General features: G+C 45.2%; 1 protein-coding gene across 1 annotated transcript in view; it reads right to left on the bottom strand.

Annotated features, from left to right (window-relative positions):
• Positions 1-22518, bottom strand: part of plxnd1 (plexin D1) — a 61612-nt gene that overhangs the window by 3967 nt on the left and 35127 nt on the right. The window contains exons 14-33 of the mRNA XM_062392719.1: positions 21267-21372; positions 19733-19872; positions 19444-19623; positions 19045-19129; positions 18350-18619; positions 15132-15281; positions 12706-12820; positions 11950-12057; positions 10353-10465; positions 9171-9275; positions 7991-8121; positions 6665-6863; positions 6107-6253; positions 5842-5998; positions 5373-5476; positions 3814-3877; positions 2520-2554; positions 1812-1916; positions 1461-1624; positions 1217-1364 (exon numbers count right to left, since the gene is read on the bottom strand). Coding sequence (XP_062248703.1) covers positions 1217-1364; positions 1461-1624; positions 1812-1916; positions 2520-2554; positions 3814-3877; positions 5373-5476; positions 5842-5998; positions 6107-6253; positions 6665-6863; positions 7991-8121; positions 9171-9275; positions 10353-10465; positions 11950-12057; positions 12706-12820; positions 15132-15281; positions 18350-18619; positions 19045-19129; positions 19444-19623; positions 19733-19872; positions 21267-21372 — 2626 coding nt within the window. The remainder of the gene's footprint in view (positions 1-1216; positions 1365-1460; positions 1625-1811; positions 1917-2519; positions 2555-3813; positions 3878-5372; positions 5477-5841; positions 5999-6106; positions 6254-6664; positions 6864-7990; positions 8122-9170; positions 9276-10352; positions 10466-11949; positions 12058-12705; positions 12821-15131; positions 15282-18349; positions 18620-19044; positions 19130-19443; positions 19624-19732; positions 19873-21266; positions 21373-22518) is intronic.

Here is a 22518-nt window from a genome sequence, read left to right as displayed (position 1 = left end):
CTAATCCAGGTCCCGTACCCTTCACTCCCCTGTCCCGCGGCCATCACACACACTCAAACACAAACAAGTGACCGTGAACACGTGAGGGAAATACAGCGATAAGTCAGTCTCCTTGGCCTACAGAAGAAAATGCGGCCATATCCTTGAACCTGGTAACTCCACAACACTGTGTGTGCAAAGCCAGATGTGACCAGTTAATGAGGAGGCTGCAGACACACACACACACACACACACACACACTAACACACACTGAGCAAAAACATCTCAGAGCCGTTGGTCCATAGGTATGTTTCCCCCTGCACGCACACGTGAATACTGCTGCTATTTGACCGCACTGGCTTTGGCACCGAAGAGAGGTTTATAAATCAGAGAGTCTCTCTGTGAAAGAGAAGCATTATTTGATGAGTCCTCGACTTCCTCTAGGGAGGAAGCCAGTCAGAGAGAGACAGGAAGCAGAGCGTGCCCAGGGTCACGGTGTCTGAGGGATGAGACGGATTTGTGAGCAGTGACGACATTGACATGCAAGCACACACATACATACTCACACACACACACACACACACAAACACACAAACAGGCATAGACAGGCATACACATGCACGCCCGAACATACACACTTGTACACACAAACTCACACAGCACCAAAAAGGGATCCCTGGTGCTCATGACCTTGGATCAGCCGACTGGGCTGAAATAACATGAGCAGAAGTAGATGGAGCTGACAGGCTGAAGGCTTTGGGATGAAGGTTCACAGGGGGACTAGGTGTGTGTGTGTGTGTGTGTGTGTGTTAGAGTACATGTTACACACATAGACAGCCAGAAAGGCAGAGAGATGGATGGACACAGCTATATAACCCATCATGTATTTCATATTTATTAATATAGGTAAATATAGCAGTGATAATAATAATTACAGTGTGACAGATCAGAGGTTGTCATGTTGTGGCACACCCCCTCCCAGGGGAGCAAGGGAAATGGATGATATACACGTGGGAAGTAAAGATCCATAAACCCCTGAGAAATCCAATAAATAACATGTTCCTTTTGACTCCTAAACATGTCTCATCAAGTTTTCATTGGTATCAACTAAATTCTGTGATAATTATCTATACATCCAACGGTGCGAACAGGAACTGCTGATAGCTTATTTAGTCTTCAATGGAAGACAACAGAATAATGAGGGGGTCAAAGAAAGCCCCTGATCAGACAGACTCACCTTGCCGAGCTGCAGGTCAGAAATGGAGCAGGCGTCGATGAAAGCCTGGGCGATGACAGACAGACAGGCATCCATGTGATCCGTCTTATCAATGTCAAACACAAACTGGGGGTTCTTCAGGATGTTCACCCAGAAACGCAGAGGTAAACTGCACAGTGGGGGGGAGAGACAAAGCTTTTTAAATCCTTGCACATACAGTGAGGTAACCGAAGGGACCCTTTAGGCACTGGGTTAAGTCGTCTACCTGTTGGTTTTCCAGATGTGCAGGGTGTCTGGGTCTGTGATGCCCCGTTTGTCCGCCTGTTCCTCCAGGAAGTCAAAGAAATATTTGATAGCCAGAGGGGGGCGCTCCGGAGGGATGCTAAGGATGGCTTGAAAGAGGTCATCCAAGAACTTCTGAAGAGTTCCCTGTGGAGATGAAGGAAAAAAGGCGGCTCACACACACTCGCACACAGTGACACGGTTTAATGTGATGTCGGAAGGCCAGGAAGGCTCCTGAGGTTAATATGGGTGATATAAAGATGACATAGAACAATGAGATGGATATCTAGCTGTGTCTAAAGTCTGTTTGCAGCCTCTTTATTTTTCCACGCACCTTGGTAGACAGCAGGCGTGTCAGGTAGATTTCAGGCAGGACTTTCTTGCGGTGACTCGGCCTGTGCGACCTCTTGTGCTCCGATTGATCATCGTGAGGTAGGACCTGGAACACGACAGATGCCGAAGGTCAACATACTGTACACAGGTTGGAGAAATAAACCCCACAAGTACCCACGTGAATGCTCCATTGTCTCTGCAGTCCCAGCAGTCTGAGGGGGTTTTCATTGTCTCATGCATTAGACACATGATCCAGAAACAACATCAGGGTATTTTGAAACATACAGAATAGAGGAAGTGGTTGGGCATGGGAATTTTTCCCGCTGTGTACAGGATCATGTCTCTAACTTGCTCATACAGGTCTAAATAGGGGCAGGGGAAGAATAAGAGACAAATTCCAGCCAATTGTGTCTCAAAAACGGATAACAGAACTGTCCTGTCAAACTAACTAGTCACCCGGCAAATTGTATTCCAAGGAACTCATTATTCTAAAGTCAGAGGGCCCATATCTTAGCTAACGTTTATAAAGGAACTTAAGCGGCATTAGTGCTGTCATGTCCTCTCAGCAGCTTTCATTTTCACCTCCATTCACCCCCATTCTCTCTGTCACCAGCCTGACTAATGCCGCCATGCACAGGAAAAAACCTCTGGCGATAAATTCAGTGAACATTTAACGACGTGTTCCAATTACCTATGATGAGATACTCACCAAATGTACATATTTCTCCGTATCCAGATCTTTGGCTGAGGAGACAAAAAAAGAAACACACAGCATGAAACAATGTGCAATCAGCAAGTTGGAGACCTGAGAGAATGAGAGGAGACAGGAGGGGGGAGCACCGGGGAGTGTGACACGTACAGGGGAGGAAAAATACAAGAGCGAGAGTGACAGTGGAGCGAGGGAGATAGAGTACATGCAAGAGGAGAAAGTGATTAAGGTGGACTGTGGGCCGGTAGGGGAGGGGAGCTGTCTGAGAGAATGAAAGAGAAAGATTACGAGTGAAAGGAAAGAGAAAAGAGAGAGATTAGGGGAGACAGACACACAGAGTCTGTGATTGGCTCTGGAGCCGGTGTAATGAGATGGTAATGCTGGACCAACGCTGGGAAAGAGCATTAAACTGCACTGGTTTATACATAGGTCTGCGCACACAAACACACTCATACAAATGCATGAGCAAATATGAAGACGCATGTAGACGCATGTCCATGCACAAGAACAAAAACACAGACACAAACACACAACACAAAAACAAGGGCAGGCACTCGTACAATCACACAGATACATGGTGGGTGTGTTCTCATTACAGGCGACTCTGCCAGCGATGCTTCTGCCCACTGGGCCTCAGTCCAGACCCTCAGCACTGATCACAGGCAGGCAGGACAGTGTTTTATATTAGCCAGGGAGCACTACACTTTCATAACACCCTTCTGACGCTTTGAAGCCGGAGCCAGGTTTGGAGCACATAAGCCTATTTTTGGCGCAGTATGAATGAGAGCAGAGGCCCTGATGGACAGAGCCGCAGCAGAACTGAGCTCTGGGCTGGTACTGATTATGTAAGGTGGACCTTAGACAGCAACTGGACAAGCCCATTAAAGGCTGCATGTAAACTAATCTGTCAACGGGCAGAGAAGTCATTATATTACAGCTTGAGGCTGGACAATGGGCCAACTTTTGTTTTTCACCCACAAGCTGACATTTGCTAATGGAATACATCTATAATACAAAAAAAGAGCTCTGACTGAGGCGGCAGCATGACACTTGTGTGAGGCAGGGGAGAATGTGTTGTGATTTATGAGGTGGGAGTGTGTTTAGATGGCCGCTGTGTCTTTTGGGAAAGGGAGGGTGTGTGATTTCATACGTGTTTACATGAGCGTATCGTGTTCTTGTGATCAGCTGAGCGTGTGCTGTTTCCTGCGATCGCGCAAGTGTGTGTATTTATCCAAGTGTGGGTGAGACTGGGTGACAAAGCGACAGAGAGTGGGTGAGTTCGAAGGTGATGTACCTCTCCCCAGGGTTTTCTCTTTCTTGTCTTTCATGCTCATGGCTAGTGATGCCCCCTCCGGGATCTGTGAAGACAGAGAGGAAGGAAGAGGAGGAGGGTGATGGGACGGGAGAAGACATAGGGCACAGGGTCAGGGGTGAGCCAGGGTGCAACAGAACAGCATCATTAAGCAGGCCCTCATGGGGGTGCGGTGTTGAGAGGTGCGCATGTTTGTTAGAACACATGTGTGTTGGTCCCGTGTGTATCCAGGGTGGTGGCGAGTCTGCAGGAGCCTGGCTGAACTCATTAAAGTCAACTTGTGGTGAAACGGATTTAACAGCCTCGCCAGTGAACCTAGACTGTTAGTACAAGCTGCAGCTCGCTGCTTTCACAGCTCTGTCCCCAAAGCTCAGCGAAAACTAAACAGAACACTTAACAAGTACAGGTACAAGGTCAAAGGTCGAAGGGGAACTGAACCTCTGCTTACTCATGCACAAATGAATGCAGACATAAGCAAACACACAGGCACCAAAATGTATTCTTAATGGAATACCCCCACATGACATTTATTGTTGTTCTTTCAAGTTTGGCCCTGTCTTACAAAACTGTTGTCAAGAAGGATGCACATGCTGGTTGCAGCTTTCAGACTGATGCAGTTTTTTTGTCGAGCTGTCAATAGCAAATATACTCGTGCCCATCTGAGTGCCAACGAGCACGATGGTCTTAAATTGAGACTTGTTCTGACACATTGTTGGAGTATTTCTGTCTTAAGGACGTAGGAACAGACCCCAAGATGTTTCAATCATTATCTATCGTGCAACACCATCACAGAGGTATCTGATTGGTCTCAGATAAATTCTGCAGCATGACAATGAGCCACAGCACACAGCCGGAGGCAAAAAAGAACCCTCTCCAGAAACATTGACAATGCAATAGATTTTCTGCCCCCCAGAGAGCCCGGATCATTACGGAGTCAGTCCAGGAGAACATGCAGGGATAGAAGACACTCGATTTATATCTTGAATGTACAGTACCTCATAAGACTCTCTGTATTTTGTATAAAGTTAACTCATAAATAAAACATTCTATAGTATTCCTGACACACCCAATATTCTAGCAAATGGATATGTATATGGCTGATCAGGGATCTCTTTGGCAGTTTTTTTAAAGGGATGCCTTCCCATCCCACCTTTGATTCGTATGATTTAGATGATTTAAACCCCAGTGAAAACATCACCAGGATATTTTATAAATTATATTATTATATTAACAATATATATATATTCACACTGAACATTTAAAGTCCAAATTCAGAATCTTCATAACAACAGTTTGAATGCAGCAGCTTTGCTTCAGCTTCAATAAATGACCTGTACAATGTTATTATAAAGAGAAACACATACATGACCTTGAAACACTTTCAGCAAACTGTAGCATCAGAGTGAACCCTCGACCCCTGAACAGCCATTGAGACCATTTACAGTGATATTCCACCTCAACACCCCAGTTGGTCTGTTTATAATATCAGGGATTTACAGGTACACTCTCACACACACACACAAACACACACACATACACACCAGGTAATGGCAGACTGTGTTGAGCTTCTTTCTTCCGTCCTCCATCACTGTTGAATTATCCAGGTCCGCCAGAAGTTTACTGTTGCTGCCGGAGTCGAACCACTCTGAAGGAGAGAGGACACGGGAGAAGGGAGGGAAGTGATATCAGACAAGTTCATCCGGAATTTGGAAAAAATAATATACCAGCGACAGAGGGCAGCTATGTTATAACTTTCCGCGGCGCGACCTGTGGAAATATTCTGCGGCCATTAATCAAATCAGCTCTGCAGGCTCCACAGCCTTTGAAAGCAATAACTCTTTGTGATTATGACTGTACACTCTCCTCGATGGATTCTGTCATTTGTTATATTGCAGCCTCAGGTTTGTTGAGCTTCATGAGGGGAATTGACCTTTTGCAAAGGAGATTACTATATCTGGGAGGGCTGTGGAGGGGAGAGGATGGAAATAATCAGAGAAAATGTGCTCTTACCCAGGTCTACATCTTCGGCTCGGGGCCACTGGGAGAATGGAAGGTTTTTATAAAAGGCTTCAAGGATTTTCTCCTTCACCTGGCAGATTGTGTCTGTGTTCATGACCCTGACAGGTAGCGAGTCCATGCCACAGCCCTGGAAGGACACGTTCATGTTCTGCAAGAGCAAAGGAACAATTTTGTTAGTTTGACATTGACCTCTGAGCTCTGCTTAGAAAAAAGTTAGGGTGCGAAAGATGGATCAAGAGCAAGTGAGTTATCAGACCTGTGGCTTGGCCTCGATGTTCTCACGGAGCAGCCACTCCTCATTTAGGGTGTAGCGGGCCTTCCCTGTGATGGCATCTATGGATCCCTTGTTGATCTGCTGCCTGATCGCACACAGCAGCAGGAAGAACGGCTCACCCACTGTCTCCTGTGAACAATTGAGTCAAGATTCAGAGCTGTGGCGCTTCATTGTTAAGACCGCCGCAGAGGAGTTTTCCCCCATGTTCGTTGTTTGGTTTGTGTGCAAGATTATACAGAAATAACTGGACAAATTACTATGAAACCAAGTGAAAGGATGTGTGTTGTATCAGGGAAGAATCCATTCAGTTTTGGTGCGGCTCCGTATCAGGGGGTTGAACCAATAATTTTTGTTCTCTCTCTTCAACATAGTGAGATAAGACATTCCCTTTATGGATATTAATAAAAAAAATTGACATGTGTAGAGGAAATATAGGTAATTTGGTGAAAATCCAAATCTGGTGAGTCTAAATGTGGTTGTATAAAGGGGGTATGCACACATCCCATTACATTGCAGAACCTTCCTCTTTCTTCTCCTCACCTTGAGGTAGCTGTACATGCAGATGGACATCCAGTTGGTCAGCATTTTCTCCACAACCGACTCCGTGCGGCGCAGCATCAGTTTGGGGTTCTTTGACGCCGAAGCATCGATCAGGTCCACCAGCAAATCCTTCATTATGCTGGTGTAGTACTCCAGTTTACCATGGAGGGCGATGGTGAGCAGAGACGCTAGGCTGCATCTGAAGGATGAAAGAACAGATTAGCTCAGCAGACGGATGAGCAAAAACATACTCCTACAAACATGGCCCTGTCAGCATGTGGTTAGTGTAAGAAAAAAACAGATGTCTACATTACAGAAACAACAAGAAGGTTCCTCCTCCCAGCACCTATGACTGCAGAGCCAAATAAAGCCCCCATCTAATGCAGGGAGTGTCCGGGTGACTAAAACCAGAGGTGCAGGGGATTTCCCTAACAAAGCCCCTTTAATCCAGGAGAGAGAGGCTACATCATTCAGTAAGTGCTGACGCTGAGCTGCAACAGGGATGTGGTCTCTGGAATTTCTCTCATTCTCCACAATGACTGGCTAGTTTCAGGACCATAACAGCCCTGTGGGGCGGCTACGGTGACAGATGACCAAGTGCACACAAAGGCAGAGTAAGTGATGCTGTTGGGTTGTAAACAGCTGCCATAGACACAATCTTAGAGTCTTGTATCAATGCAAGATAACAGTAAAAAAAAATCCATCCATCCATCCATTGCTTTCTGTTTATCCAGCCAAGTAGGGTATGAACCAAAACATTAAAGTTGTGGGTTTGAAAACCAAAACAATGAGCTGAACGATGACCAGTGTCGGTCGATGATTCTCTGTGGGTTCATCAGCACGTGACACATCTTTCACATAACATGTTATTAGCGAGAGGCTGGGTACACCCTGGACAGGTCGTTGGCGTATCACAGGGCCAACATACAGACATAAATAATTATTCACTCTCACATTCACACCTAAGGTCAATTTAGAGACTCTGCATGTCTTTGGACCGTTGGAGGAAGTCAGTGTACCAGGAGAAAACCCACCGAGACACAGGAAGAAAATGCAAACAACAGAAAGACCGGCATCCAAACTGAGAATATTCTTGCTGTGAGGTGACTACAACCATATTGAATATAAAACTATTAATTATAGCAACTTAAAACACTTCAATGAAACGATACCACCACTTAATCAAGTCTCAAAAATAGAATTAACATCTTTCTCACAGAAGTCACTCAGTTGAATAAATTCCACAGATTTAATGGCATAAACTCAACACCAGTGTTTTTTTTAACTGTCATGTCGAGCATACAGTAAATGAGTTGAAGCTGTTACCTGTCTCGTATAGCAAAGTCCTTCTGCTGTTCCAGGGCGTGGACAAATGTGACCAGGAAGTGCTTGTTGTTGAGAAGAGTGGAAAACATGGTGATGCCCTCCTCCACGTTGGGCTTTGTTGTGTTGGTGGACTGGTGACAGACGGGTCAAACTGTTATTTCTCTGCACAATTTCACCAGAATTCCATTACACACCTGCTGCACACTCGATAATCTACTTTGACCTGTCGAGGGAACACTTCATCTTGCTACCACTCTTCTTCTTTCTGCTGCTTTGGGCACATCCTTCTCTCCGGGTCTCTCTACAGTATCTGTATCTCGTGCTGCGGGCTCCCTGACTGTGTTTGATTGTCTCTAAATGTGCCGAGTCGGCTTAATGAGTATGGCCTATCTATGGGTGCAACTGAGCAGCGGTGAGATGGAGTCTTCCCTCTGGACTGCAGCCATATGGTGTGGTTTGCAGCCTGACAGAAGGAGAACAGGGGTGTCCATTAAGATAAATGCCCGCCTATGAGATTTATTTGCTGTGACCTGGAAAACACTTCCTGGGAAGACGATGTGGATCCAAGGCACTTCATCACCGTTAGACAGACTCCCCCGGCTGCCGACCCAAAACTAGCACTACAATCGTTACTTTCTCTCTTTCTATTGTGCGCACGCACGCTCACACACACACGTTCACATCATTCACATTATGGAGTGAAAGTGCACGCTCCCTCTCCCACGCTCCCCTCATACAATGGCTCTCACTACCGTCACACACATGCATACACACACTAGAGATGGATTTCAATAAAACGCACACAATTTGGTCGAATTGGCTCCAGTGAGAAGTGTGTCAACAACCTGCCATCAACTCCGTGGGCAGCTCAACATTTTTTGTGCGTCCCCCCTCACTTGACTCCTCTGAACGACATGCGTAAGTGGTCAAATAAACACACAAGAGCACGGGAGGGCACACAAACACATAGTGAGACATGTTACTTATTATAACAAACCCATAAAGGCAAAATTGCAGAATAGGCCTTTCTGTTCTAGTCATCAAGAATGAGCTCACCACAAAGCCCTAACAAGCTTCAGTGTGACCCAGTTGAGAAACAAGGGAGTGAAAAAGGAGCCAATTCAAGGCACTCGGGCACAAGAGAGAGCAAACCTATCATCCAAATGGCTTAACCCCTCACCTTCCAGTCCTGCAGCAGTGGGTGGGTCTCCGGCAGCACTCGAGGGCCCAGAGCATCATTCTCGTAGACAGGCTGGACAAGACTCTTCTCGTAATCAGAGCACATCTGAAACACACATAAATAAACACAGAGCGAACTGTAACACAAAGTCAGCTCTCGTTATAGACACAGGAAAGGTAGAGTAAAAACTTGATAGACAGGGAAATATAAAAAGCGCTGGCCTTGAGAGTTTGGCCGTATATTTGCAGTTTGGAACCAAAGGGAAGAATTTTCTTTAGAGAGGCCTTGAACATGGGCCCTGACTGACCATAAAAAGGAAACATGACACCATGACACAACACATCATGAGCCGTAAAGGCTTAGAGACAAACTGACTCAGAGCCAAGAGGCAGCCTCTCAGTGCACGCTGTCATTTCTGAGCAGCTACAATTGGCTTGTATTTCATCTTTGTCTGAGTTAATGTCTAACACTGCTTTGTGTGTGTGTGTGTGTGAGTGTTTGTTTGAGTGTGTGTAATCTAAGAGAACCAGAAGCTCAATGAAAAAAAAAGGAGCGTGCAGAGTCGGGTTGCTGTCTAAGCAGAAAAACTATGGAGGGGTTGCGGAAGCAGAGATGCTTAAATTGATGTTTCCCTCTTTGCAGCTTTTCAACACTCTCCCCTCTCACTTCCTTCAAAACACAAAACGTTGTCCAGTGCAACAAACCAGCGAAGGCTACCATTGCACAAGAGACTGTGTACTTGCAAAACTGTGTGAGTGGCGTAAAGTGTGTTTTTGAGAAATCAGGGGGAAAGTTTATTTGACTTAGCGCCCGTCATTGTTCTGTCTCCTTGGGAGTCCATGCCTGTGGTTGGTAGACAAAAGCCCGCTGAGTTGTGTCTGTCTGTGCCGGTGGAAAAAATAGACCCACAGTCTACCTTCATAGTGTTGCACTTTAAAAAATGCTTACCTATGGAGAACACATTAACTCTCCAGCAGGTGGCCAAACTGAGCCTCACTTTGCTAGACGTTTACTCTATGTTTAAAAAAGTTCCAAGGTGAATTTGTTTGCTAAGTATGATAAGCGATGGGAGAAGTGAAATGGGACATGTCGGTGAAAAAAATAATTAAAACCCCATTGAGAAAAATTGCATTTTCAGTCCACCAGGTAGATCAGATAGCGGGTAAAAATAGTGTGTCTCACCTTGGGGAAGAATGTGCGCGTGACAAACTGTTTGTACTCCAGAAACGGGATGCCCTGGCTGCTATTCAACTCCTTGGTAAGGTCGGTCATGTCTGTCTGCAGCTCTGCAAAGCCTGGAAGGATGAGGACAAACACAAGACCAATGGTGAATAAATCTCATCAAACCACAGTTGTTTATTGTATCTGGGTCATCATGCTTCACTTGTCGCTAAGCAAAATGAGTCAGGAATGTGTTTTGCAGGCTAACACAACTTCCATCGAATTTCTCCCAGGCTGCTCTGGGATCTGAGGGATATTTTAGAAGAAACGTGGTATCAGAACTTTTCATTTCCTCGACCTGGTGCTCTGTAATAAATACACCAAACACTAATCCTTTCATTTTTTCTATCTTTCTCTCTCTTGCGTTCTGTTTGCCAGATTGAGCAGCTCAGCACAGCATACAGGCAAATATTTACCAAACGACAAGCAGAGCAGCGAAATCCTGACTGAGGCCGTCATCCAAAACATGTGTGCAGGCTGAAGTTTGACATGCAGAAACAGTATCAGTCCAGACACTGACTTCTTTTATCTGCGTGCTAATATTGTAGGATAATGTTGCCTCCTAATGAGATGCTGGAGATCCCTTTATGGTGAAGTGCTTCCTGTTGCAGGATGAGAGATGTCTTTTGGTTACAAAACCGATTTCTTCAGACTGCGTTTGACCAGGAAGACGGGAATACCAGACGTGAGGGATTTCAAACATATTTCATTACTTCTCCCGGTTCTTTATCGTCCTGCTCACACCCAGAGGACACCTCGTCCTCTAAACCGTCCGCTCCCAATTAGCTGGAACAGCCTTGAATAGCAGAATCTCCCCTCGGCCTCCCTTTTCATACTTCTACCAAAACACTCCCGTTCCTGTAACCTGGAATATATCAATATCCCATTGTTTCTCACTCCCTCGTTCATTTGCTTTTTACACATCTTTCTGCGCAGAACTATGGCATTCATTGAGCACACTTACAATGAACTCGGCCACAAATCTATCCTTGTCATCTGACTAAATAACCGCTCCTGTCCTCCTCCTCTCCCTCCCACGCTTCTGCTTCTCCTCGTACTCACAATCCTGACTCCCACTCCTATCGCCCTCTCCCTCCATTTCTTTCTCTCTATCTGTCCCCTCTATCTCTACGCCATAAATCTGGGTGCTTGGACGTGCAGTGGCCTTCACCCGGCTTCACTCTGATGGCCTAGACACCCACACACACAGACACACACAGGGAACTAACCCCACACACACACATACACACACAGGCCTTGTTACTTATAGGTTAGAAACAACAGAGACGATGTGGCGATGAGTGTGTCTGTGTGCGGCTGATCATTTGTCAAACTCTGTATTTTAGAAGTCATGCTGACTAGGCACAACTGTTGTATCTCTCTCTAACCAAAGGCTAGAAAAATAATGTTGCATACGTACATGCATAAAAAGACAAACACGCATTTATGTGGACAGAAACAAAACATAATTTGTGGTCCAAACCACAACAATGACAAAGTTGTTACTTAGGAAGTGGGTGTGTGTTCATGTGTGTTGTGTTTTGGTTTTAAAACACACCTTTACGGATCTCCTCTCTGATCTGGGACTCCATCTCCTCCATTTGCAGTAGGGTCTTCTGCCAGTAGCGTTCCGCCCTTCGACTCTTTGTGCAGTACACTACGAGAGCTGAGGAAAACAAAGACTGTTATAACACTGACAGCTTCCAGTAAATCAGCAAATAAGACCGGGATTAGAGACGGCTCAAGAAGATTTTGAATGAATGAAATTACGCTCAGAAATGGTTTATGAGCCATTTGAAAAAATATGAGCGTGGATGTTTGTTTGATTTTGTAGAATCTACCGATGAACAATTTTTGCCAGAAATACACATTTGTGAAAATAGAATATTTGCTTGAATTATTATATAATGTATGTATCACACTCTGTATGTTGAAATACACTGGTTATTTCACCATCAAGGTAACACATAAAATCTGTGAAGAAAAAAAACAGCTCTGTGAAAAAGAAAATCAAAGCTGGGCAATGTGAGAAAATCCAAATTAGCACCAATCTTCCCCCTGATCCACCTGCCCTGCACAGAGGCACACAAACACAAACACACACGCACGTGCACACACACACACACACACCAACACAAGCAGACTAGACAGTGAGGGGAACAGTGAGGTCTTTGTGCACCGGGTGCTGTTCAGGGAAGAAGCAAGTGTAGGAAACGATGACGCCCCAAATTCCTTTTATCTGTTCCACATCTGGAACATCCATTGCTGCAGCAGCAGGAGCACATCCATCATCTGGATCATCTACACAACTTACCCACAGTGCACAGCAGCAGCAGCACGCAGCACACAACAATGGATACAACGATGGCCAGCTCACTTCCACCGAGCTGCACCTTGGCGATGGTGTGATGGAAGTTTCCCACTTGCACCTAGAAAGAGAGAGGAAGAAAACAAATTGAAACAAACTAAGCTTTTTTTGTTTTAATTGCTCTTCTTCTACAATTCTAACCAAAACCTTAAGTATGTCTCCTGAAGTTTATTTGTTTGCAAACCTCGGGAATTTATATGACACAGGAGAAAAACACATGATGTCGGTGGTGAGATTGGTCAATGAAACATCATAACTGCTGACACAAAAACAATGTATTGTAAAAACACTTTGCAGCAGCTATTAGTCATGGGACATGGTTTTGTTTTCCAAGGTCTGTTACTATCAAATATTGTTTATTGCCGTGCTCAGCTGAAGGTAGAATGATTGTATGACCATCAATCTTTGGTTTGATTCTAGTCAAATTCTGTCTTTAGTCTTGGAAATGTTAAATGCACACAGTATTTACTGGATATGTAAATTATATACTATGTTATTCCCAATCCTAACAATAAGGCAAATTGGATTCTGAGGGAGACAAAGATGGAGACAGCGAGAGGGAGAGGCAAACAGAGCCTTAATGAGGAGAGACGGTAGATGCATTAAGGATTTTCTTTGTACAGTGCAAAAACGCATGCACTGGAACACATGCTAAATGGAAAGTATCTGCACGCATGCACAAATCATTTTTTTCATGGGCACAGGTGCAGACATGAGGGGAAAAAAAAGCTACACTCTGGATTTTGAAAAATGGTCTGCCTGCTGCAACGAGCTGGAGGAGTCACACAGTTCAGAGTAACCCAGATGTGACAAGAAAAGGACTTTCACTTCTGCCTTCTGATTAGTCAGCAGGGTCTCTTTGGTCCCTCCCAACATCCTTCCCTCTCCTTCCCCCCAATCCACACAAACATAATAAGAGCTAGAGAAAGAAGCCTCCGATCCTCAGACCAAATCCCTCTTACACTGGTCTGCCTCCGAGGGAGAAACTGCCTCACTGGACTCTTTCCTTATTTTCTCATTCCCCTCTCTCTCTCTATTTGTAGTCCAAGGCGGTCATTTATCAGGGAGCGAAGGCGCTCATCCAGAGGCTCCAGCGTCAAGGCTTGGTTTAATGGAGGGGAAAATGCCATTGTTCCATGTTCCTGTTTCGCTCAGGGTACGAAAACACCGCTTCCCCACATCCACTTCTGCATCGCAGCCATACTTCAGAGCCAAGCACAGCACAGACATGTAAAAATAGACCTGCCACCCAAAGTAAGCGAGGTAACACAAATGGCCATAAGCTATGCAGCAGCCAGACATGTATGAATTTATTCAAATGAGCCGACAAAAAGGAAAATATACACCCGCTGTGTGTTTATGCTCCTGTCAAACGTGCACACAAATCATTCTCACAGGGCTCAGGAACAGGCAGCCCACCCATTCGTGTTATGGCGTCTCATTTGACCCTTGCCCCGCCCTTTGTGTCTTGGCTAATTGCTTGTGTTTATTCTCAGACATCCTGAAAAACAGACTGGGGCGGGCGGCCACTCGGGCAAGCCTCAGGTACCGAGGGTGAGGGAGAAGAGCCTTCCTTCTATTTCTGTGTCAAAGATTAGGAAATAGATCTTACAGTTCAGCTCTACCGACAGACACAGAGAGTCTAACATATGTTTCTGAGCTATTTTGCCAAACCTCTCACAGTCTGGCTCATATTTAAATATAGATGAGCTCCCCCCCCCCCCCCCGCTTTAATAAAGTCCTATCACAACAGACCAGAATGGACAACAACAGATGGGAAACGTGGGTAGCGGGAAGAGCGTCTGGTTTTATCAGGACTGTGCAGGGCTCAACCAATTCTTGATTAAGACCTCAAATAGTTAGGGACAGAACTCGGGGACAAAATAAAAACACCAGCGAGGACGGCAATCGTCTCTATCTCAGAGAACTCGGGTCTCAGTGTGACTAGATAGGTGTCGTGTCGCTGATGATGTCGAAGGACTGATAGGGAGGATTACAGAGATAAAGGCTAAGCTGTAAACATTTCACTGTTCTTTTTTGGCATTGTTCTGCAGATAGTGCCGGCTCACCGCCCACTCGAACTGCTGATTCATGGTGGCACGCTCGCAGACTAGAGGCTTTTCAAAATGCACAGAGAGAGACGCACAAACATCACAAGTTGTGCATGCTTGTGCAGATCAAAGCTGTTTCAGCGGACACCACAGATGGTCTGGATTGTGACTAAATGTTTGGATAGAGTAGCGTATGACAGATGGGTGATATCCTCAAAATTAACAGGGTCTATCGAGCAATATTTTCAACATGAGGTTGTGTGCCTGTGTTCTTTGTAATTGCGTTTACCGAGGTGTTTTTACAGGCTTGCGTATACTCACGGTGACAGGTAGCTCGTTCTCCTTGGAGCTCAGCAGTCCGTTGATAGTGCAGTGGAACAGCTGGTCATTGCTGAAGCTGATGTTACAGGGATAGGGGCCAATCATGACCGAGTATTCCTCCGGCCTCAGTTCCAGATCGCTCGGCCCTTTCTGTGACAGAAATGAACAAAAACAGACGTCAGCCGGTCAGCGGTAAGAGACCAGAGGGGCCCGCTTTGAACAGGCATAGATAACATTCATACAGAATAGAGAACAAAGCAGCCACGAGCCATACATACTGTACGGGCACTTACACTCTCGTACACACTCGCAAATATACAGGAATAGAAGTGGAGCCGTGGCAGGCCTGTCACGCAGCTGTCGCGCAGAGGAAGCCAGCAGAAAACCCATCCAGTTTGGGCTAGAGTTCACCTTAAAGCAGCAAACATTCCCGCTGCCTCTCTCACACGGCCAGGCAAGTTTTCTACAAACAAACTTGCTGACAGTCATTCCTGCTGGTACCCAAAATAACATTCTCAGGGCTTCTTACAGGAGCCTGTCGGAATAAGCTGAATGGGCCTCTTTTGCCAATCCGGCTCTGGCCTGTGTCAATCCCAGCCGCTAAGAGCGGGGGCTCCCGAGGGATCCACAGAAGACCCTGATCATGTCGCTGTGATGTCATCGAGTAATGAAAGCTTAGGCTTTGACAAGGCAAATCCAAAATAGAAAGCCTACGTTACTAACTGAGGGCATGGAGTTTAAAAGACACACAGAGGGTTCCATTAAAATTGCATTAGGTTGCCTTATGTACGGGGGCCAATATCGTCGCAATATTATTTGTGGAGAATTGACTGTATCTCAACGTATATGAAGAATCACATTTGTTAATAAGTAAATAATCTGAAAAAATGGTTGCTGAGATTTGCGAATTCGTACAGGCTATGATGTTAGTGAAATCAGATTTGTAGACAAGTAAAAAAAAAATCTCTGTACTGATATCTGTACGTGTCGACGAATCTATAAATACGTGCTTAGATATTAGCGGCTGAAAGTGTTTTGAGAGCTTGAGATACAGAAAAGTCTTAAATTACAACTCAGACATGCCTCAGAGTTGGCTGTCATTTTACACATAATTCTTTTTGAACACTTCTGCCGGGGTATGTCTGAAAATGTGTGTGGGGATTTGTCTGTTTCCAATTCTGTCCACAATGGCTTCTTTACCCCAAACTGGGTGTGTTGCAGATGGCAGTACATATGATAAGTTGGAATTGATTGCAAAAGGAGCATTATTTGTTATCTGGCAATTTGTTCAAACACAAAAAAAACAAGCTGAAAAGGCGGCACTGAAATGCCACAGCCCACCTAGGCATGGTGGCCGCTGTCAATAGGCCTATACTCATACTAGACAATAAAACACAGGATGTCTTGGCCATTGCTGCTTTAATTTCTTTCGATGCCCTAACTATGTGCAACATTAAATTGCTGGAATTCCCCTTTAAATGTCAGCAGCAAGTCACATACTTAAGACAAATTTCATCTCAGCAAGTCACATACTTAAATTACATTAAAGTATTTGAAAGGGCAGTCAAGTTATTCTTGGAAGGGAAATTTTGGTTCATAACAGATATGATAACCTAGTGCTCCCCAGAGGGATTAGAGATGTCGGGAAACACAGCAACATTTCTAAAGCATTTTATTTTGAACAGGCAGTAAATCGATATTTGAAATAGATCCAAATTGTTTAGGGCTGACCTGAGGTTTTATCTTGGACTTGTCTGGTTGTATTTTTTGTACTGTTTTTTTTCACATCTCTGCAATTAACCCTGAATAAATAATGTTGTTTTTGTAGACTGGAAATATTGCTGAAAATTATAACAGGACAGCATTTTTTTGAAAACTGTAATTTCCCTTTAACATGAGAATGATAAAAATGAGGAAGTGTTTGCGTTTGTGTATGTTTATCCCCAGTGTGCTTCCTTGCTTTGATTACACCCTCAGGGCCCTGTCCTGTCCCCACTGCAGGATGCCACCCCCTGGGTCTCTGTCAACAAATGCTTCCTAACATAGACAAAACACACACACACACGCATGCAAACACACATAAAGACACAAATCGAACTGGCATGGAAGACATATAGTAAAATACACTGACTAACTCCCATACTGTGTACAACACAGAATTTCACACTTAAAGTCATCAGTCCAACAAAATGAAATCTAATGGCCAAAACAGGATGAAGGGAAACAGAACCCACCCACATTCCAGCTCAGCTTCTTAATAAAGGATCGGACTCACTAACAAACTCCCTGTTAAACTAACACACTCAGCCGCTCTCCAGCCTCTCGCCCACATTCAGGTCCACTACATGGGAATCCACCTTCCTAAAGAAAAACAGGAAACAGCAGATGAGTCGCCCATGGGGATCGGCTGAGGCAGCGACTCCTGCAAGGGCCTCATCTGACACACACACACACACACGCAAACACACAAAGAGGAAGCCGATTAGGTTCTAACTTCCCCGTCTGTAAAGTTAGCATGTGCGTGTCATACAGTGCCACCGCCGTTGGCCCTTCAGGGTGATGAATCCAGGCCCGGCAGGTGCTCAGATCAGCCAGAACATAGGAACATAGGACCACCCGCTGAGCTGCCATCGCGCCTCCCCCTCCCCCCCGTCAGACCCCCGACAGGACTCAACACCTTTGATGTGTTTTATGTGCCTGTGGATTGTGTGAATATGAATAAAGGAACGTTCAGCCCTGTCTGCTGTTCACAGTGGGGGGAGTCGTTTTACAGCAGCGCTGGCTTTTGGAGTCGAGCAACACGCAACCTTTAAAAACAAAAAAAATCCCCTCACTTGTTCTTTGCAGTGGTTGAGTCGAGGTGTGTGACAGCTGAGATGATGGACAGCCAGCGTTGATGATGACACTGTCGTCACCTCTGACTGGATCATGAACTAACGACTAACGACAGCTCCATCTTCCACTGCACTTTGGGTTTAGTGCCTAAGTTTAGTTTTTTTACCACTGCAAAAACTACTCCACACATTTCTATGATAATCTTATTAATGCATAATCAATAAAACAGCAGTATTGCCATTCAGCAGGAGGTGGACAACAACACTGAGACTGACGGGATCATTTTCTAGTAGAAGGAATACGGATATTTACTTGACCTATCAGTAAACCAACACATGAGTGAAGCACTAATCTGAACTTCCTGTGTCAGCGGGGTCACTCACATTGATGATGAGCGTCAGTGGCTCTCTAGGGTGGTGTTTAATCAGCTTCTCCTTGCTGACGGTGAAGAACTGAGGGTCCTCCACGTACTCCAACAGGAAGTGTCCCTTATGAGGCTCCCCTTCCTCGTCTTCTGGCTCGCCGTCATAGGAGAAGGGGTTATCTCCCGTGTAGAGGACTCCGTTCAGGAGGAACTGCACCGTGGTCTGCTGGGACTGGCTGGACGCCAAGGACAGGCAGGTGATCGTGGAGGGGGAGAGCACTGTGCAGCGCTGCAGAGAGAGAATAACAAGGCAGCTTTGAGAAAATCATTTTATACTCTTTTCATTCACCCTTCAGATGGTTGAAAAAATGAGGCAGGGGCAAACAGAAGGCTTGGCTTTGTGTGAGGAAAACAAAACCTGCCTGTTAAGCTGGGAACCTCTAAAGCTCACTCAGAAGTCTGTACAAACACCAAAGTGTAAAAATTAATGCAGTTGCATGGAGGGTTAGTTGTTCCGCTGTTTCTAAGCACATATCTGATGAGACATTTTCATAAAAGATTTCCTTTACGGTTTCCTTTTACGGTTTTATGGGAGTTAGACATCTAAAAGAAATACTGTATATATATATTTATATATATATTTTATAATAAAATCCCACATGTTTGCATTTACTATTAAAATAGTTTAATCAAGTAAAAAAGCGGATTACTCACTGTTTCTCCTAGTCCAAGCACCTGCATGGTCACGCTCTGCACCAGATTAAAACCCTGGCCAGTAACTGTGATGGTCCTGCCACCACTGTGACACACACACACACACACACGCAAGAGTCACATCTCAACCATGATAAAAAAACATGTCAAATTCATACTGCTATGCAAATAGGGCTCCATATAATAATGCAAAGCAGTTTGACAGTTTGAAAAAATCTGCGTTATCAAAGGCGCTGCTTCCCTGTCTCACACTCTGTGCTATTTAGAGCACAATAGAAAAGATGCTGCATATCAGGATAACATTACAGTAATGACTTAAGTCAGAGACTCTCTGGAAACAGCCAGCTCGAGGTGTTGAGGACATTTTAATGCCTGTGGTGTTTCTGGCAGTTTACGTACCTGAGGTAGCTCTTTTTGGGGTGGATGAAGCTGATGGTGGGGTTCTTCTCGTAAGTGTATGTGGCACTGAGCTCCGCACTCTGACAGGGAAGGTTTTCAAACTCTACGCACACTGACACCGACTCGGTGAACGCCTGCAGGGCTGGAGGCATGGTGCACGCAATGGTGTCGTCCATTCTCCTAAAAAAAATGAGGCAAACATTATAATCACACATCTTGTGATGTTGGGAAGTTATAAAAAAAACACAGTGACTCTGACTTCATGCAATTATAAATAAATCATACTCACTCTGTGATGGTGCATTCCAGTGTGTTGTTGACCTTGACTCTGACCTGAGAACCAATGTCCAGGTGTTCCCCCCTGATGGTCACCCTGGTTCCCCCAGCACGAGAGCCCTTCTTCGGCTCCAAGGACAGCAGCTTTGGGACCTGAGCACAGATACAGCACAAAACAAGACATCACACTCCTGCCACTGTGACACCCAGGCTTTCATAAACAGTGTTTTGTTTATTTATGATGCTTGCTACCAAATAAAATCCGTCCTTCCTGCTTTGAGGTTCACATATCTCATCTTTACAGATTGGCTGAGACAGCTGCTGACTATAACAGTAAATGAGTCAAGAAAACTGTGAAGACAGCCCACGCTGCAGAATGTTAAAGTGCTGCTGGAGCCCAGGCCTTCAGGCCCAAGCTTGCAGGACAGCTATGCTGCGGGTGAGATGCAATAGTGTTCATGCATCCACATGAAAAACTGTATGCCCCCGCAGTCATATATGCACATGCAGACACATATACAGAGGCTCTTCACGCATTGATGAATAGTCCTGTCCAGCTCTCCCGCTACCAGCATCAGCATCCCCATTCTTTCTGAACTTTCTATCCCCGCCATGAACCTCGCCTCAAGGGAAACCTCTTATCCTCACTGACAGGATTCACATCCTTAGCATGCACGGATGGAGGAGACCTATTGTGTGTTTGTGGGCCAGAGTGGGCGTAAGGAGGCAGATGTTTCCGTATAAAGGTTTGAGGAAGGAGATTCGGCAGAGGCACATATCCTGTCTCCGAAAACTGTTTTCCCTTTCTCCCACATCTTCCCCTCAAAGCCCGGCGGTATAAACCTCTCTCACACTGAGCATCTCAGGGTTTGGATAAGGAAGCCCAAGAGGAGTTCCCACAACACCCCAGCATAATGTTTGTTGGTCTTGATTTTTCTTGGTCCTCATGTATCAAGGAGGGCTTCAAGACCGGGGTGATTTCTCTGCGGGATGACTCACAGACAGAGCCGCGGACTTTTCCAGCACTACATTATGAAAAACTCTTTGTCTATAAACAATAGAAACAAAGCGCTTGCATGGGTATTTCCACTGCCGGAATACTCTTACTCCAATGGGAGACTGTGTGGGTTGAGGTCAGTTAACACAATGCTGGCTAGTTTGCTGTGACCACTGATGGATTCAGAGTAAGGGGGACATTCCAACAATCGCCATATTTGTTTTTGCTGGCAGCGAGTGCCAATTGACAATGGTGCTTAGTGAACGTTAGAAGATTCCCACACGCTCACATTCCTCGGAATCATAAAATGCATCTGTTAACACTCAATTTAGACATTTGGGTTTCCCAGCGGGGAGCGAGAAACAGGAGAGCTTAGAAGAAGAAGAAGAAGAAGAAGAAGAAGAAGAAGAAGAAGAAGAAGAAGAAGAAGAAGAAGAAGAAGAAGAAGAAGAAGAAGAAGAAGAAGAAGAAGAAGAAGAATGTGTAGGGAGAGGCAAGAAGAGCAGGAAGCAAAGATCAGCAGGAGGGTAGATGTCTGGAGAAGACTCACCAAGTAAGAGAAGGTCTCCTTTGAAGCCCCCTCTCCGCTCTGATCCACCTCCACTCGGACGATGTCTTTCCTGTCTTGCTCGGACCACCCAGTGACACACACCAGCCTGGGGAGTTCAGAATGAATGTGACCTCCTTGTTTGGTTGTCTTAACATCACAATCAAATATCAGTTATTACAAATAACAGAGGAAAAGAAAACTCACAAATGCAGCTCATAACTTTTATTGAATAAATTAATTTAAAGAAGGAATCGCTCAACACAAATTGCAAGTGATGGGAACCAATATGAAGAGCTGGATCGCGACTGCTAAACAGAGGCACATAATTAAACTTGGAGAATGGTGCTTATGAACTAATTCATCAAACCGTATTGCATTTACATATGAAATCTAATAAAGCTTTGGGATATCAGATATTAGGAGATGTAAAGTTCAAAGCTCCTCAGACCAGATGTGTCTAACCACAGAGGAGATTAAGGAGCTGCCGAGGCTTGTTCCCTTTGCCTCCTGGCTGCGATTAAGCCTTGTGTCATCAGAGCATGCTCTGCAGGGACGTCTCGTATTAACGACACACCGGCGTACCGAGGCAGAGGGATCTACTGTTCCGGGGCCTCACTGGGATAAATATACTAGGGGGGGAACACAACCTTTATCACCTCACATGAATCCCTTGCAGCCTGACACCCCGTCGGTTTATTTAGTCAGGTGCCTGCTGCTACATGGTTATAAATTCTGAAGATCGGATGATTGACAGAGGAGAGGCGGGGGATTTTCATAAGCGGAGGACCTGTGTTTTATGTAGGAGGACCTGGCAGGACACATGATGAGACGATACTGGACTGGACAGATTCGAGGCAGGTTGGGTTCAAACTGAGACCAGGGAGAAAGCTGAATCTACATGTGCTCTTAAATGTCAGGCCTGATTCTACACACACCGACTCTGAGCGAAGCCAAAGCCAAAACCACTGTCGAATTTAATGAGCCCCATTAAATCACAGATTCTCTTTATAAGTCTGAAAGGCTGTTAAAAAATATTCAAAACATAAACTGCAATAGTGTGTTGGAATTTGCTGGCAGGGTCCACATTCCTGATCATTAATTACAGGAGCATCAGGTAAAGAATCTAATTGCATTCAAATTACACCCCTGTCAATTCAGTGCCACGAGCGCAGACGTGCACCTGTTAGAAGAAAATGCATCATTCCACATGCCCTGATTCAGGGAAGAGAAAAGAAAAATAAACTGAAACGTG

Source organism: Platichthys flesus, chromosome 7 (assembly GCF_949316205.1).
Source record: "Platichthys flesus chromosome 7, fPlaFle2.1, whole genome shotgun sequence".
Classification (NCBI taxonomy): Eukaryota; Metazoa; Chordata; class Actinopteri; order Pleuronectiformes; family Pleuronectidae; genus Platichthys; species Platichthys flesus.
This window is presented reverse-complemented; position numbering and strand designations above follow the sequence as displayed.